Source organism: Vanacampus margaritifer, chromosome 12 (genome assembly GCF_051991255.1).
Source record: "Vanacampus margaritifer isolate UIUO_Vmar chromosome 12, RoL_Vmar_1.0, whole genome shotgun sequence".
Classification (NCBI taxonomy): Eukaryota; Metazoa; Chordata; class Actinopteri; order Syngnathiformes; family Syngnathidae; genus Vanacampus; species Vanacampus margaritifer.
The window spans coordinates 1,054,472-1,071,531 of record NC_135443.1 but is presented as its reverse complement, the minus strand read 5'-3'; the positions used below and the strand labels follow the sequence as shown (position 1 = coordinate 1,071,531).

Here is a 17,060-nt window from a genome sequence, read left to right as displayed (position 1 = left end):
TTAAATGTGCAACTGACAGTTGTGTTAGCAAGTTAGCCTAGCTCGTCATTTGTCATTTTGCTCCCGGAAAAGCAAAATGTCACAGCGTGTGCTAATAATGTGTCTGGTTTGTGTCATTGTCCCAGCGTGAAAGAAGTCAAGATGCGGCATTTTCACGTCCTCTTTGACTTTCTAATGGCTTCCTTCCTCGGCGGACCTTTTCTCCTGAGCGTTGAGCTTGTCGAAAAGTGAAGTGTGCATTTGTGTTGACATTTCGCCTGCATTGTGTTGCCACTTGGGAACAACATGTCACACTCCAAAGAATCTGACTTGACATTTTACTCTTCCACGTCATGTCTTCATTTGTTTTCGGGACATCAAAACAAATGACACACATTTTGTAGACACGTCATAATTGTGTCTTTTTGAGGGAGGAAAAACAAGGTGATGCTTTGAAAATGATTTTCTTTCACGTGTAATTGACCAAATTGTATCGTAAGAAAGAGTCATATTGTAATCAGAGTGACTTGTATTGAAGTTGGAGACAGTGAATTGTAGTGAATACTATCATGTTTAGTCAAAACCGGAAAAAAAAAGTTTTGTAATTAAAGTTAATTGTATATTATCATAATGGGACTGAATTGTATCGTAATTGCTAAGCTAGCAGGTATCTTGCAAACGGATGAACAAATAAATAAACAAACATTGCAGGACTAAACATTTCAATAACGTGGCTTCGCGCACTCACCTATAGGCAGCCCTTCTCTGTCTTTGAGAAATTGTTTTCGAAGCAATAGTCATCTAAGACGATAACAAATCAAAAGTTTACACTTGACTTCTTCTTTTTTTTCTCCCCTCAGACTGACCACAAGCTTAAACGCGTTGCTGCCTCCTAGTGGTGGGGAGGTATTTTACAGTTATACAGACCCGCTGACAGTCCATGACGCACATATGCGTGTCGTATTTGGCTGCTTTATTCATGATTCGTGCGATCTGGCATTTTGTTTCATGCTGATGATCAAGTTGGTCAGGTATTTATTTACTTTATTGTGTCAATACACATTATTCAGTGAATTTAATTAAATCGTCCGGATTTGGTCTCAAAAGAGTTGAAATGAGAATTTATAACGCTAATTATATTGCATCGTATCTTATCGTAATTGGAGTGAATGTATTGTATGGGAGCATCCTTGTGGTGAACGTATTGCAGGAAAGCTATCAAGAAACATCATATCGGCCATCCTCAGTGATAGAGATGTGTGCGTGTGTGTGTGTGTGTGTGTGTGTGTAAATCGTGCTCTGGCTGCGGACGGGTGTAAAGGCGAGATTCCCAAGTAGATAATCCTAATTGGACAGCGTGTGAGAGAGAAAATAATCCTGTAAACTGCAAAACGGCTGCCAACAAACACAAAGTGACCAGCAGAGAGAGAGAGAGAGAGAGAGACACACACACACACACACACACACACACGCACACACACACACACACACACACACACACACACACACACACACACACACACACACACACACACACACACACACACACACACACACACGTTTGTGTGGATGTTTGACGTGTGATTATTGCTATCTGACCTTGACATGATTTATTTCTTTGAATGAATCGAGAAAAAAGAAGACTGAATCCCATTTGAAAACTGTGTAACTAATCCATTGTATACAGAAAAAAAATGATATAATATATGAGCGTATATTAGCAGCTGACATTTTTGCGTGTCAATCAAAGTGAAGGTTCAATCAATAGTGCCGCTCGCCCGTCTGATTGTATTAACGCCACATATGATTACATATCGACATTTTCATAAATGATGTGTTTGTAGAGTAATAAAAGTGCAACCTTGAGAGTAACCTCTCAGTCCACACGCGACGCACGCGTCCTTCTTTCTGTTGATGAAACAACATCAGCATAAGAACAATATAAGATTACGCCTCTTGTCAACAATATAAAATGAAAAAAAAATGTCTGAGAGCATTATTATATAAAATTAATCCAACAAATCCCAAACATGGAGATGAAAAGTGGCCGCATAAAAAAATGTCTGAGAGCATTATTATATAAAATTAATCCAACAAATCCCAAACATGGAGATGAAAAGTGGCCGCAGTTTGTGGTAATCACCACTAGATGTCAATAGAGCAGCGTTCAACTCCATAAAATCGCGTGACGTCATTACAGGGCGCCTGATGGGGAATTTTTGCTTCCGGAAGTGTCTTGTTTTTTGGGCAGGGGGGCATCTTTGTTAAATATGGAAGTTGTATCTGTCATTGATAATGTTCTTTCTGAATTTAGATGAACAGATATAATGTTAAAACACAATATTTTGGATATTCATGAAAAAAAAACACTACAAAATAATAATAATAATAATAAAAATGTTGTTTCCAGAAGCTTGTTTGTATCCACGCTAACTCATTAACATCATTCCAAATAAATGCAGTGGTGCCTTGAAATACAAGTTCAGTCGGCCGTTGGGCCATTTGTGTTCAAATAGCCGTTGCTTAAAGGGATGTAAAACTGCAACTATCGACGCTAACGTTAGCATGCCATTGTTTTTTTCCTTTCCCATTCATGTTGTTATTAAGCTATCATTACTGATGTTAGCAAGATCCTATGCAGGTAATGTCCCAATTGGGTGTCAGCATGATGTGCCGGTAACTTCCGACTGCTCAGCTTGAAAGCTACGGGTTAGCCAAATGCCAGAAGACGTTAATGTCAGATGACAGTTGAAAAGTGAGACAACAATAATGTTAAAAAATATTGAAAAAAAATAGATGTTTGCTTTTTTTTTTGCCTACAAAATCACTTTTTAGTCTTGAGACTCTTCCAGAGACGTCAAAGGAGATCTGTCAGTTTGACCCCCCCCCCCCACTAACCGTCACTTGCAACCCCCCTCCCCCTCACAGATCTCTGTGACTCGATCCCCTGCCCGCATCAATGTCCAACATCAGCATCAACAGAAGAAACTTGGCAGCAGAGCGGAAACAAGCAGTGTGAGCGTTTGAGAAACGTCAGTAACTTGCACGTCTTTTGTAGGGAGACAGCACACTCTAGTGGACACTCACAGAAACTGCAGCCAAAAATCCCTTCTCATTCATGTTTGTGATCACGTTTTCAGCATTTTCGCATCCATGTTTTAACGTTTTGTTTCTTTAAATCATTGTTTTTTTTTTAATCTTTTCATCATGTTCTCATCCATTTTTCAAAATAATTATGTTTTCACCGTATTTGTCCATGATTTTATCACGATTTTCTTTTTTAATCCTTTTTTTCCTGTTTTCGTCACATTTTTAGCATGATTTTGTTGGAGTTTTTACGTTTTCTTCCACGATTTAATCCAAATTTTTCATTATTTAAATCCTCTATGTTTTCTCTCTTGTTGTCTGTGTTCTCTCCTAATGTCCCGCAAAGTTTTCCGTGGATGTTGCTGTCCACGTTGTTCCCCATGTTGATAATTCTGACGCAAATCGTGTTTGTCATGTTTTGTCCATGATAATCTTGCCGTTCAAAAAGGATTGCGCGACCGAACGAAGCGTGAAAACGCCGACCGGGATGCTTTCTTTCCGTCGCTAATTTGCCGCTAATGACGAGCGCCAGCAAAGAGGAATCAAAGATGGCGTCTGCGGCGGGTTGACAAAACAAAGCAGCGGGAAACTTTTTGGGACGGCGCGTCGCCATATTTGTGACAGCATGTTTGTGAGCAGGCAGGACGTCTTTTCTTTTCTGTCGACTTCCTGCCGAAAGTAAAACAACGTGACGCCGCACCACATGCTGACGTGTTCTTGGTTTTTTGAGTCGTTTTGCTTTCTTTGATACTGATAATAGGAAATTAGTCAGAATATATGGTGTAATATTAGTGTAATCATAATACAATGGACCCGTCAAATTCTTGCGGTTTTGGCACCCACAGAGTTACGTAATATATTGTTGGCCAACATTTATTGGCAGCTAATCCCCACTTATTTAAAAACTTTTTGGGCAAAGATATAATAACATAAAACAAGCTTTATTAGTCCCAAAATGTATAATTTGACAATATTTTGCATGATATAGTTTAGTTAGATCATTAGTTAGTGAGTTAAGCTTGGAACATTCATTTGTTTGGAATCCCACTTTGAAACCGTTTTCAGACTTCAAACGGAATAACCCTGTGAATGTTGCCTTTGTGAGTGTGTGCGCCACCTTGTGGTGTGTTTGTGAAACGCGGGCGTCCACGCTGGACCGTCTTTCTGGCGAAGCGTCTTGGGAGGACGCGGGCGGTCCTCCAGGCCACAGATGGCGCTCCGCCTTTTGGCGGGGAAGCCAGCTCAGGTGGCTCTCATTGGCTGTCGCATCGCATCACATCACGGCCGCTCGACACATATGTTGTGTGCGCGGGAGACCACCCCCCCGACGTCCCCCCCCGCACACCCCCCTCGGCTGAGCTGGACAAATCAACACAGATCCCTCCACAGGGGGGGAAACCTGGAAAGCAGATTTTCTTCCATGTGTCCTGCACACAAGCACAAAAAAAAAAAAAAAAAAAGTCACTGCCATCGCCTGGCAAGCGTTCCAGTTTGTCTTGATGTGCCCTGAAATTGGCTGACAAGTTTGTTGTTTGTTGATATGTGATTTGACATTGCTTGGCAACCAGTCCCTTGTTTGTTTTAGGGACGTTCGATACTACTTTTTACTAGTACTATAAAATTGCATTAAACACAATAACAAATAAATGAATAATCAACCCGAAATATAGCGCCAACTGCTACCCGGGAGGACTCACTTGATGTAAGATTATTATTATTTTTGCCTTAATTATCAGTAGCTGATATCAGCAGCTTCCACGAGGATGCAATACCTTAAAATAAGGCCCAATACCGATACCTGGCATCAGTACTCGAACATCCCTAGGTTGTTTACTTTTGTGACTTTCAGCTGCAGTAAAAAGCAAAAAGTGAAAATTCCCCCTTAAAGATGCTGCAGTGACGGACGGATTCTTCTTATTTGCGATGCCAGACGTGAGCGAGCGACGATGACGAGATTCTGCAAAAGAGCACAAAACACAAGTTGATTCATTTTCAAGACATCTTTCAAATTTGTGTGCATACAAAAAGTGTTTGCTGATGAGCTGTTGCAGTCAATTGCTTTTTTTTTCCCTCTGCAGCTCAAACAATGTCAAAATGTTTCGTTGTGGAGAAACTGAAATGTATAAAAATGTAAACGTGTTTTTTTTGGGTGAAGCTGCTGAAAAGCTGATTCAGCAAAAAATTAAATAAAAGGTGAAAAGTGCATTTCTGTGGTGTCCGTGGGTCACCGTCGACGCGGCCGTAGCTAGCTTGCGTCGTCTTTGAGAGTCCAATCGCTGACAAAGACGCTGACATGGCGGTGGATGAGACGATGGACGCCAACGCGTGGAGGACGTCGGATGAGACGATGGACGCCAACGCGTGGAGGACGTCGGATGAGACGATGGACGCCAACGCGTGGAGGACGTCCGCTCGCTCCTCAAACCACAAACAAACTCACCACAAAATGGTTCAGTGGAAGCTCAGATTCGTTCGCATTTCATGTTTTCCTTTGTCAGCAGCATTTTGCGACCAGTCAGTTGTTTGCCCAAACATGTCCTGACGTTGACCGGCGACCAGTCCATTGTGTATTTCGACAGTTTTATTGGGCGGGCGGTCATAAATCAATGAAGTGGTCATAAATCAATCAGCTTTGACAGAAGACATCCTTGAAATGTTTGTTTTACATCCATTTATCACACTAAAATTGTGTTTGTTTGTCCAGGTCGTACAATCGTGGACAGTTTTTTTTGGTTTTGTTTTAGTTTGAGAGTGTCATAAATCAATCATTACATTCATTTTTGACACGAGCAAATCTTTCTGCTGCTCTTTTACAAACTGTTATAAATACAGCTCGATATCTGAGAGGCGGAGTTTTGGACAGATTGATGGTTTTACATTGTAGATATGTGTCATCAATCAATCAATCAGATGTTCCTTTTTTGACGTAAGTCATCCTTTTGAGTGCTCTTACAAAACGTTGTCAGTTTTTCTATTTCACATGGGAAGAATCTGACAAATTGTTTTCATCAAATATCAATCAGAACATTCTTTTTTTTTGACAAAAGTTCCTTTCGTACGAAATGTATGGATATTTGAGTCCATGTTAGACATTTTTGTAGTCATAAAGTAATGAAGGGGTCATAAATCTTTCTAATTTGATAGAAGTCAATGTACAATTCAGAAGTCGTTGCTAGATGTGAAAGTCCGGCATGTTTTCTGCCAAAAATAAAATAATCTTCTCTTGTCATATTCACACGAGAAGTTGACATCAAAGTTCATCTGAGATCTTGTGTGTGCCGTGAAGCCATTGTTGTTATTTGTGGGTCATCTTGGAAATTCAAAGGCGTTTCTTTCATGTTATCCCGCGTGCAGATGTCGATACTACATATTGTGTCAGAAGGCAAATGTGTCTTCTTGTAGATGATGAAGCGCTTCGTAGTGTTATTTCTATCCGCAGCAAACTTCACACAGCTTGAGTCTCGTAATTGGAGTGCTGCGGCGCCGCTGAATGTCACTAAATGTCAGCAGACTATAAATAGCCTTTCATTAGCACGCCCGACCAAGAGACGGCGACGCCATCAATCCCGCGCGGGAACGCCGGCGCAAAACGCCGGCGCAAAAACGCTAAATATTGCTACCGAGTCGCTTGAGGCCGTGAGATCCTCGCACCTGCTTCGTGCATGTCCAACGTAGCAAACAGGAAGTCTCCCATGGCTTACAGGAAGTCTTACATGCCAAATAGAAAGTCTCATGTGACCCGCAGGAAGTTGTACGCGGCAAACAGGAAGTCTCACAAGACACAGGAAGTCTCCCACGGCAAATAAGAAGTCTCACATAACCGAGACGTTCCATATGGCTAGAATGGGAAGTCTCCCGCCAAATTTAGCAGAGGATTTTATTTCCAGATGTTATAGTCTACTTGAATTGGGGCCCAGTGTGGTTAAAAGTGCAAAAAACAAACAAACAAGGTGAAGGCACAATTTCTTGTTATCATGCGCGAGTTCACCAACGAAAGGAGAACTTTCTGTGCTGTCCGAGTTTGACCAGCGTGTCTGAGGATGAAAAAAATCTTGCTTATCTTCTGTCGTCTGGTGGAAACAAGAAGAATCTTGCCAGCTGCACGTTGGATGCAAAAGATTGTTTGGTCTTGAATCTAAATAGGAAAAGTTGACAAGTTGCAAAGGAAAAGATCCTTTCGATCCAACTCCTCATGGCTCAATGGAACAGGTGATCAATCAATCAATCAATCAATCAATCAATCAATCAATCAATCAATCAATCAATCAATCAATCCACCAATCAATCAATCAATCAATCAATCAGCCTATCCATCCATCCACCAATCAATCCACCAATCAACCCACCAATCAACCCACCAATCAATCAATCAATCAATCACTCAATCAATCAATCAATCAATCAACCAACCAAACAATCAATCAGTCTATCATCCATCCGTCCACCAATCTACCCAATCAATCAATCAATCAATCAATCAACCAACCAATCAATCACCTGCCAATTATTTAGGATTGCGATTGATCAACTCGGAGTCGAACGAAGGCATCGATTTGAACACCCTGACGACACTTGACTTGATTTGACCTGATTCGGCGTTGCCACGGAAACAGCAGCACACCAAAGCGTGAAAACACACAAACGTGTTAAAACACCTACTACTGATAAATTGTGGTTCACACACACACAGATCATTATTTAAATTCATCAAATGCCTCCAAAGATGATCCCGAGTGATTATCCTGTGGTGTGATGGATTTTTCATAAACGTTAAAACTGTTCAATATTTTTGATGGTAAATCAGTAAGTGATTGTTTACCACTGCTACGATGACTACTACCCTCATTACAGAAAAATAATTCTTAACACAGCCCACACCACAGGATAATCATTCATGAACACTTTTGGAGACGTCTGATAATCAGACCTTTGCTGATTTGAATCGCAAGGTGAGGAAAAATGCTCAAATCTGGCCTGATTATCAGCAAGTGGGTCCATTTTTAAACTATTATCAAGATTGGGGAGGAAAAATGACTCTTAAATGCATCTCATACCACAGGATAATCACTCAGGATAATCTTTAATGAGGTCTTTGCTGGCCTGATGATCAGATCACGTCAAATGATCAAGATCAGGGAGGAAAAATGACGCCGCTCGTACCACGGGATAATCACTCAGGATAATCGTTAATTGGGCCTTTGATGACATTCATCAGCGGGGCGGCAGATTCTCAAATTTGCCCTAATTATCTGTCTGTGTGTACGCACGAGGGAGATGAATAAGAAAGAGGAGGAAGATTGTTTACGAGCCGGAAAGGACTGAAGAATTTCAAAAGTGTTACATATCTGATTCAGATTTCATTTCAGTTTTTTTTTTTTTTTTTTAATAATCTTATGAACTCCCCAAAAAAATCTAACACTCTTTTTCAGCAACATGTTTGTAGAAGCTGGTGACTTCACAGCCTCCCACCGCGACATACTGTCCGCCTTCAACATGCACAACGGGGAGTGCCGACATTTACGGCTTGGACAGAAATAAGAAAAACATTGAAATCAAAGTTCGGGAAGATCTGCCTCAAACGTCAAACCTCATTTCTTACAAAAAAATCTTCCATTTTTGCAAGTACAACTTGAAAACACAAAACTGTGGCACCACCTGAAGTAAAAATACAAAATCTGCCCCAATGCAGAAATCAGTCAAATGTTGTCAAATCAGAAGAAGTTTGATTTTTTTCCTATTCCTCATTAAATAATGTAACCAGTGAATGGCTCCTCAAAATGTAATTTATAATGGAATATTCGTATAGAGTTTTTATCATGTCCTTGACATTTAAGAAGAATTGATGTTCCATAATTAATTGATACCGGATTATAGTGTAGTGAATCGAATCGGAAAATCGAAAATCGATTCGAACTGAACTCTTGTGAATCAAAATTGATCGATTACGAAATTAGAAGTCATGCCCAGTTCTACTTTCCATTGCACGTAGTAGACAAAAAGTGTGCGTGACGGTGAGGATACAACATAGAGACATTTATTTGTTGTTTCAACTTCCAAACAGCCAGCCCACCAGGTGGCGCCACTCGTCAAACTTACTTGGATGGAAAATCAAATGAGAAACAATCAGAAATGTGCTTCCTTCTGTCCTGGTGTCCCCGTCTGCTTTTGTCCTTGTGCGCGTCGTAGTGACCGTTGGCAACTTTAAAAAAATAACGGGAGCACGCACGCACGCACGCACGCACGCACGCACTCACGCGCACACACGCGCACACACACACACACGCACGCACGTACTGTGATTCTTGGCTGACAAGCCGTCCTCGCCGTCGCCATCTTGGCGTCGGTGAGCAGAAGGCGAGCGTGACAACGTTGGTCATACAAAACGAAGGAGAAGAAGAAGAAGAAAAAAAAGACGAATATCATTCCTGTCGTTCTTCAACTTGGTCACTTTTTGAATTCCATATATTTATATCCATATATCATATTTATATATATTCATATATTCTTTGTACAGTGAAAACCACCATGGAGCGACGGGCTATTTGGTATCTTTTATCGTCGTGTTTTGGAAAGAAACAAATTCATTTTTTTCTTCTTCCCGGCAGCCATTTTGTGTGCGTCCAGAATTGCGTGATGATTTTTTTTTTCGTTTTCCTCCAATGAGAGCGTCTTTTCTTGTCTGTTTATTGGTCCGGCTCTCTTAGTAACTGAGTGTGCGTGGCCTTACCGGCTCCGCCCACGTGAAGGTTGAGGAAGCAAACAGTTTCTCTCGCCTGCGCCGCCGCCGGGCCGCCACAGGGGGCGCCGCAGCCTTCTTCCTGCCGCCTGCGCGCCAAAGCCCGGAGGCTCCCTTGCGCCGTTTGCCGCTCCTCGTCCTCCCGCCGCCGCCGACACGGCGCCGCCGCCAAGCGTTTGCCGGCGTCCTCCTGGCGGCAAGCGGCGCCGTTTGATGACATCACTGTGGTTTGCATAAAGGAAACCTCGTCGTCGTGGCGACCCTGGACCGACGGGATGATGGGGACGGAGCAGTGGCTCGGCCTCCGAGGCCTGCGGGGGGCGCCGTCGGGATGCCAGCGCGCTGAGATGGCGGATTGCATATTTGCCGGGGCTTCAGGTCTGGGCTCAGGCCGATGAGGCTCCTCCCCAGGGACGCAACTGGAGAGGAAACAAGGAAACAGCAATATGTATATGTATGTAGCAGGATTAGCAGTTAGCGCTGAGCTAGGTTGCTACAGCTTTCAAAGGGGACTGCATGGCGAGCGTGCGCCCGTTTTGTCACTTGGAACGACTCCAAGTCATCTGAGCCCAAACGCGCCTCGTCGCGCGTCGTGACGCTCAAAAGAAAACCTGGTGAAAACCTGGTGAGCTTTGATGGTCCGTCGGCGCGGAGATTGCCGTGCGTCCCTGCGGAGATGACGCGTCCGATTAGGGAGGACCGTGCGGAGAAGGAGGAAAAGGCAAATTGTCCAGATAACGCCGGCCGACAAATCCCGTCTGATGCCGGCGAGCGCAATCAGATGGAAAACGTGTGTTACGTTCACACGCGCCGGACGAGGAGCGGCTCGGCTCGGCGCCACGGACGGCGCGTCCAGACGGAGAGGCGCTCGGCTCCAATACGCCGTCACGCCTTATCGCTCAGGAAGCTCGTCATTACACACATACAAAAACACTCATCCAAACACACACACACAAATAGCGACACGTACACACTGACTCCCACGCACGCACGCACGCACGCACGCACGCACGCACGCACGCACGCACGCACGCACGCCTTTTCTACTAGACTAAGTGCAATTTCTGCAGAAATTGCGTGGCAATGCTAATAGGCGAATGCTTATGAAGTAAATTGAAAGATAAATCAAGTGAAAATTGCAAAGTATTAATTGTAGTTGAATGATAAATGAACAAAAAGAACACTCGAACCCGGGAGGCAAGTTGTAATTTATATGGAAAAGTCCCCTCCGTTCATTTAGATGAAAAACGATGATTGTTGGTTAGCATGTGATCACTTTGCATAACTACCATAAATACATTTGCAATGTAGAGTCAGGGGTGGGATTTGAACCCGCGACCTCCTGATTACTGGACAATGCACTTTCCCAAGTGCGCCCTTGTATGTATGGAAGTGGGCGTGTCAGTCCCCTTGAAAATGAATGTGGAAAGGTTGAAATGTAACGTTAAATTGTGCCAATACAGCAAGTCATGTGGAATCAGACGATCAATAACCCGGAAGGCGGGAATTTTTCAAGTAAGTTGAAATTTGAACGGAAATAATATTATGAGGGAGTTGTTTCTCAGCAAAAAAAGTGATAACATATGCGAGAAGGCTTCCAGCATTCCCTCAATAAGACGAAGCTATGGCCTGACAAAATGAGGCTCCGCCCCTCAATTCAACATATTTGCTTGGCGTGCAAACGAGTGCATCTGCAGGGTTCGAGTCGAGGACCTCACCCGCGTGGCGCTTCAGCATCCCTCTCAGTAAGCTCCGCCTCTCGGAGGTGCTGATAGGCCGGACCGAAAGGCTTGGGACGTCCTCTGGGAACGGGCGGAGTCCTGCGCGTGGCCGACCAATGAGCCGCCAGACTCCTCTGCTCGGCGCTGGGTGACGAAAGAGTCAACGACAACGTTCATTCTCGAGAACCAAAACCCAACAATGTACTTTCGTGCAATTGTGTGTGCGTGTACACACGTGAGCTTCAGAGCGCTTCTGGACAGCGTGAAACCCGACTCGCGCATGTCGTCGAGACGACATGCCGGAGGACGTTTACAATACTGCCGGGAGAAAAACAGAAGAAGAAGAAGAAGAAGAAGAAGGAAGTCAGATGAAAAGCTCGTGTCAGACAAATCATCATCATCATCATCATCATGAAGAAGAAAATTGGGAAGATGAAGAATATGAAGAGAATACAAAGAGGAACTTGGGGAGGAACCAAAAGAGGAAGAGTAATAATGATGATGATGATGGTGAGCATCTGACCTGGTGCATTCTGATGTCGGCTTTTCCGTTTCTGCTCTTGGAGTCCGGGACGTTGTTGACGTTTGCTGTGTAGTTTTTCACACTTCGACTTTCCTTCAGGTGAGCTTGAAGCTTCTCTCGTTGACGCCTTCGCAAATACACGCACACGCATTTGAAGAAAAATATCAAATGCCAATATTGTCACGGCCATGAACGCACACTCATTCAGACGGACAGATGGAAAGAAGAACACAGAATGTTGACTGACTTGTTTCGGCAGTAGAGGGCGACACAGAGCACGCCCAGGAGGCCGATCGCCATGGCGATGGACGTGATTGACAGCAGCTGTCTCTGATATACTTCTTTGCTCTCTGCACACACACACACACAAACAGATATGATCAAACCTTATAGGAAATAACACAACTAAGTATGACGTAACAGTAGGGGGCTATTCAACGCCCAAATATGGCCACACACGCATGCATGCATGACGCACACACACACACACAGACTTGGGTTCTTAGTTGGACAAATTGTTGACGTGAACCCGAAGAGTTTCTTAGATTGATCCAATTCTCAGCAGCAAGATTCGCTTTGAAGTTATTATTTAATTATTCAGTTTGAATGAAGGAATCAATTATCTAATAATTTGGCATTCAAAAAAAATATTTTTTACAATAAGTCAATTACCCAAGTATTAACGAGATTAATGAATAAAAAAAAAAGAACAGCATGAAGTCATAAATTTGAATTCCCCAATTTTAGAAATAAATGTAACCCACATTATGGCACTTGCTTACATTTCAAAGGTACACACACAAATGAGGACTGCGCCTCCTCCCTGGTCTGGCTGTTTCCATGGCGACTGCAGCACATTTGCATTGGACGGGACATGTCTCGCTCATAAAGGCGCGCGCACGCACACACGCACACACGCACACACACGCGTCTTACCCATGAACTCGATGCCCAGGTGGTCTGTGGGTACGGGTGGCGAGCGGCGGGCAAAAAGGAGGACAGGAAGGAAAGAGGGGAGGAAGGAAAGAGGGGAGGAGGGAGTGAAGGAAGGAGGACAGAGAGAGAAGATGTTAGCATTAGCATGTAGCATTAGCAGAACTTACTTGTTGAAAAACATACATGTTTTATTATGAAAGTCTTCTGTCATTGTTTTGTGACAAAAGACAGATGGACATTCCAAACGACACATTTTATTTTGAAAGTCTTGCTTCCTATGAGATCACAACAAGTGTTATATTTTGAACCTTGTGTTTCCTATGAGAAGAAACAGTTTCTTGTTTTGAGCAAATTCAAAACCAATTGTTTTATGTTTTCAAGCCGACGCTGACGATAAAGTTGTGGCTTTAATTTGAAAATCCAAGTTAGCAAGTAAAGGTCTCATTTTTCAGGTCTGCTCGCCAAAAGCCGTAAACAAGTCGGAACGCACCGCGTCTGTTTTTCCGCCGGATGCCGGCCTTTCATCTTGCGTCCGACACGTTCATTTGGTCAGCGTCCGGCCGACCTTGACGGACGACCGCGTTGATCTCGAGGTTACAAACTCAATTTCACAGTCAGCTTTAGCGTAAAGCCGCTGGCGCTAAAGATGGCCGAGCATCCATCAGGAAGCGACAAGATGGACGCCGCGCGGACGCTCTGTGCTCAAGATGGACGCCCCGCTGGAGGACATACTGTACACACGCCATCTTAAATAACATCAAGCACAAGAAGAAGAAGAAGAAGAAGGAGGAGGACCTCCGCCAAGGCCAAACACAAGTTGAACATTCAGGAAAAGTCGTGATGACAAAACGGAACATCTCAAGCTTCTTTCTTTTCAGTCTTCATTTATTATGTACGAGTCATTTTGATTTCATTTGCTCAACAACGGTAAAGAAACAACCCACTGAATTTCATTTGGATAATTAATTCATTTTACTGATATTGGAATTATTGGCAGTTATCATTCAAAGGGTAATAATTGTTTCGAAGGGAAAAAAAAGTTTCTCAAGGAATATTTTTCACATTTTTAAAGGCAAAATGTATTTAATGTTATGTGTCCCAAATGAAATGTTATCATTTGCAACAGACTTTCTGATGATGCTAATTACATTTTTGGATTACATTTTTTTTTATAGGTCAGCAAAATTTTGATCCCATTTTCCGGGACAATATTCATGGTTTAATATTTTTATTTTTTGGGGGGGATGCATTTCAATGCAGGTCAATTTTGTGTGAATTTGGGCTTTTGTGGGTGGGACCAACAAATAAACAATTAATAGATTGGATATATTGGTCCATCTTCTGATTGCATTGGATATCTTTTTTTTTTTTTTTCGCTGATCGGCTCCAAAATCCTGATCGTGTCAAGTCTATTTTAGCATTTTTACGATTGTATAAAGATAAAAATGTAAATGAGTCGTAGTAACCAAATTGTGCAACCAACACAGTTGCCATGAAGATTTTCATGTTTCGGGCGGCATAGCTCAGTGGTAGAGTGCTTGTCTCCCAACACTAAGGTGTTGTGGGTTCAATCCTCAACCACATTGAAGCGTTCTTAAGCAAGATGGCGAACCCTAATTTGCTTCAATTGACCCGGCAGCAGCCTCCATTAGCGAGTGAATTTTTCAAGTTTTTCGTTTTCGTGTCATTCTTTTCTTCTCCTTGCGCTCTTGTTGTCGTTTGTTTTTCCTGTTTGTCGAGTCACATGTTCCTCAGCGTTTCCAAACTTCCAATCCAGTTTCCATTTCTTCTTTTAGTCATGTTGTTCTTCATGATTGCAATGCCGTCTTCTCCAAGTTGTTCATGCTTTGAGTTGATAATTCTTGCACTTTTCTTCTTTTCAAAGTGGCGTCTCACCTTCTCTCTTTCTTGTGAGAAGAGAAGAGAAGAGAAGAGAGAGAGAGAGAAAAAAAGTGTGGTTGACAGCCGGAGCGCGAACAATCGTTCACGGGCTCGCCACGCGTGAAGTTGGCGAGATGCAAATGAAAAGGAACTGAAAACAAAACGCATTTTCAATTCAAGTCTTCACATGGGGACGGCCAACCTTTACCTCCGTTTAACCGCCGTCTCCCGCGCTTTGCTTCCCGCCGGCGAGCGAGCGACTCCAAATCACGCCAAGTGATTTCAAATGGCAGAAAAGTGCTTTCAGGCCTCCATGTTTTTTTTTTTTTTGGGAGCTTTGGCCCGAGGCTCGTCGGTAAGATTATCAAAGAGATTTTTGGGTCCACTCCAGAAGAAACATTTGGAGCTTTTTGTGTATTTTGGGGGCCTTGAAGTGAACCAGAGCGCATTCTTCATGCGTGGCCCAAATGACCAACGCGCACGTCACTCATTGAGTGGCAGCCATTTTCAAAGGCCACTTCCTTCCTCATATTGCCAGCTGTGTTGATGTATTTTTGACTCGTATTTCAAGACACATGGAATAATGTGTTAACTCATTCACTCCCAGCGGCCATTTTCACTGAAGCAAGCCCCTTCACTCCCGGCTGTTTGACTGGATTTTGATGCATTTTGCAAGGCCCACAGAATATTGTGTCCTATTGCTATAAAACATTAAACCTAACAAAAGGAAGATTAGAGTCTCTTCTTTCGTCAAGAAAAAAAGTATTAGGTTGACATATTTTTCCACTTCACTAATTTGCTCCCAAAAACATAGAAATACGTTCTATTTTAAATATTTTAATGTTCCCAAAGACATGCTTACACATTTTTAAAATGTCTTTATGCTAGAGCATACAGAAGGCTTTGATGCAGCCTCTGACACGAAGAGGTCGCTTAAAGCAATGGCAGTTATTACAAAAACGGCCAGCAGGTGGCAGCAGGGTACAATAGATCAACCAGGAAAATGGAAACAGATAGAAATAGAGGGTTTATGTTTTTATAGCAATAGAACACAATATTCTGTGGGCCTTGCAAAATCAGTCAAAATCCGGTAAAACCGCCGGCTAACAGGATTGCTTCAGTGAAAATGGCTGCGAGTGAATGAGTTAAAAAACATTGCATGTTTCCATTTTGCAGCAATTAGCATTAGACCAAAGCTAAATGTCATCATTATTTACATTCCTGGTGAAAACACTGGGAAAACAGCTTGTTGCAACATGGCCCTGGTTGATCTCTTATACTCTGCTGCCACCTGCTGGCTGTTTTTTTTGTAATAACTACCATTGCTTTAAGCGACCTCTTCAGGTCAGCGGCTGCATCAACGCCGTCTGTATGCATAAAAAAAAAAACATATAAATGCGTTTTTGTGACCATGGCAATATTTAAAATAGAATATTTTTCATACCTTTTTGGGAGCAAATGAGTTGATAAGCAGCAGCAAACCGACCAAAAAAGAAAGTGGAGACTCTTTTCTTTCACCAGAAAAAAATTGTCTATCTTTTTCTGTTCTTTTTTTAATCATCAGTCGAACATGGACTGATTTCAGCCCCCCCAAAAAATCCTGACAAAAAAGTGGAAAAAAATGTGCTTTTTGTAAGCAGTCACATTTAAGTTATTTATATTTATTGACTTTAGTGACACCGCAAACTGTAAAACAAGAAACACAAGACAGATGGAACAATCACAATTTCTTTGCACGTCCATAAGAACGAGACACAGCAAACCGTCATCCGTTGAAAACGGGACGAGACGAATGTATTTGAGGGTGGCGCTAATTGTTGGCCGTCCACGGTGGAAAAACAAGTTAACGCTCTCCCACTCTTTTGAAAAGTGTCTGATGCTTTTATTTCATTAAAAAAAAGCAACAAAGTAAATATAGTCTGCTGCTAATTAGTCTAACGAGCAGCTAACACACAACATGTGCCAGATGCTCCGAGAGGCAATAAAAAAAAAAAAAAAAATAAAGTCAATAATAAAAAAGATCTCTTTACTTTTCATGGCCACATGCGCCATGTTGGCATCCACAAGCTGACTGCAGCTCCAATTCATTTCATATACTGTGCAAACATATTTCAGGAATGTTTTGAATCAGGGCCAGGCAAACTTTTGTGCTCAGGGTTCACGTGTGAAATTGGAACCGGATGAACGGGCCAGCTCG

General features: G+C 42.6%; 1 protein-coding gene across 1 annotated transcript in view; it reads right to left on the bottom strand.

The window, feature by feature from the left end:
* Window positions 1–9,077: 9,077 nt before the first annotated feature.
* The window catches only part of nrg3a (neuregulin 3a), a 130,664-nt gene continuing 122,681 nt past the window's right edge, over window positions 9,078–17,060 (bottom strand). The window contains exons 4-9 of the mRNA XM_077581257.1: window positions 12,983–13,006; window positions 12,294–12,396; window positions 12,047–12,173; window positions 11,759–11,841; window positions 11,521–11,667; window positions 9,078–10,221 (exon numbers count right to left, since the gene is read on the bottom strand). Coding sequence (XP_077437383.1) covers window positions 9,750–10,221; window positions 11,521–11,667; window positions 11,759–11,841; window positions 12,047–12,173; window positions 12,294–12,396; window positions 12,983–13,006 — 956 coding nt within the window. The 3' untranslated portion in view covers window positions 9,078–9,749. The remainder of the gene's footprint in view (window positions 10,222–11,520; window positions 11,668–11,758; window positions 11,842–12,046; window positions 12,174–12,293; window positions 12,397–12,982; window positions 13,007–17,060) is intronic.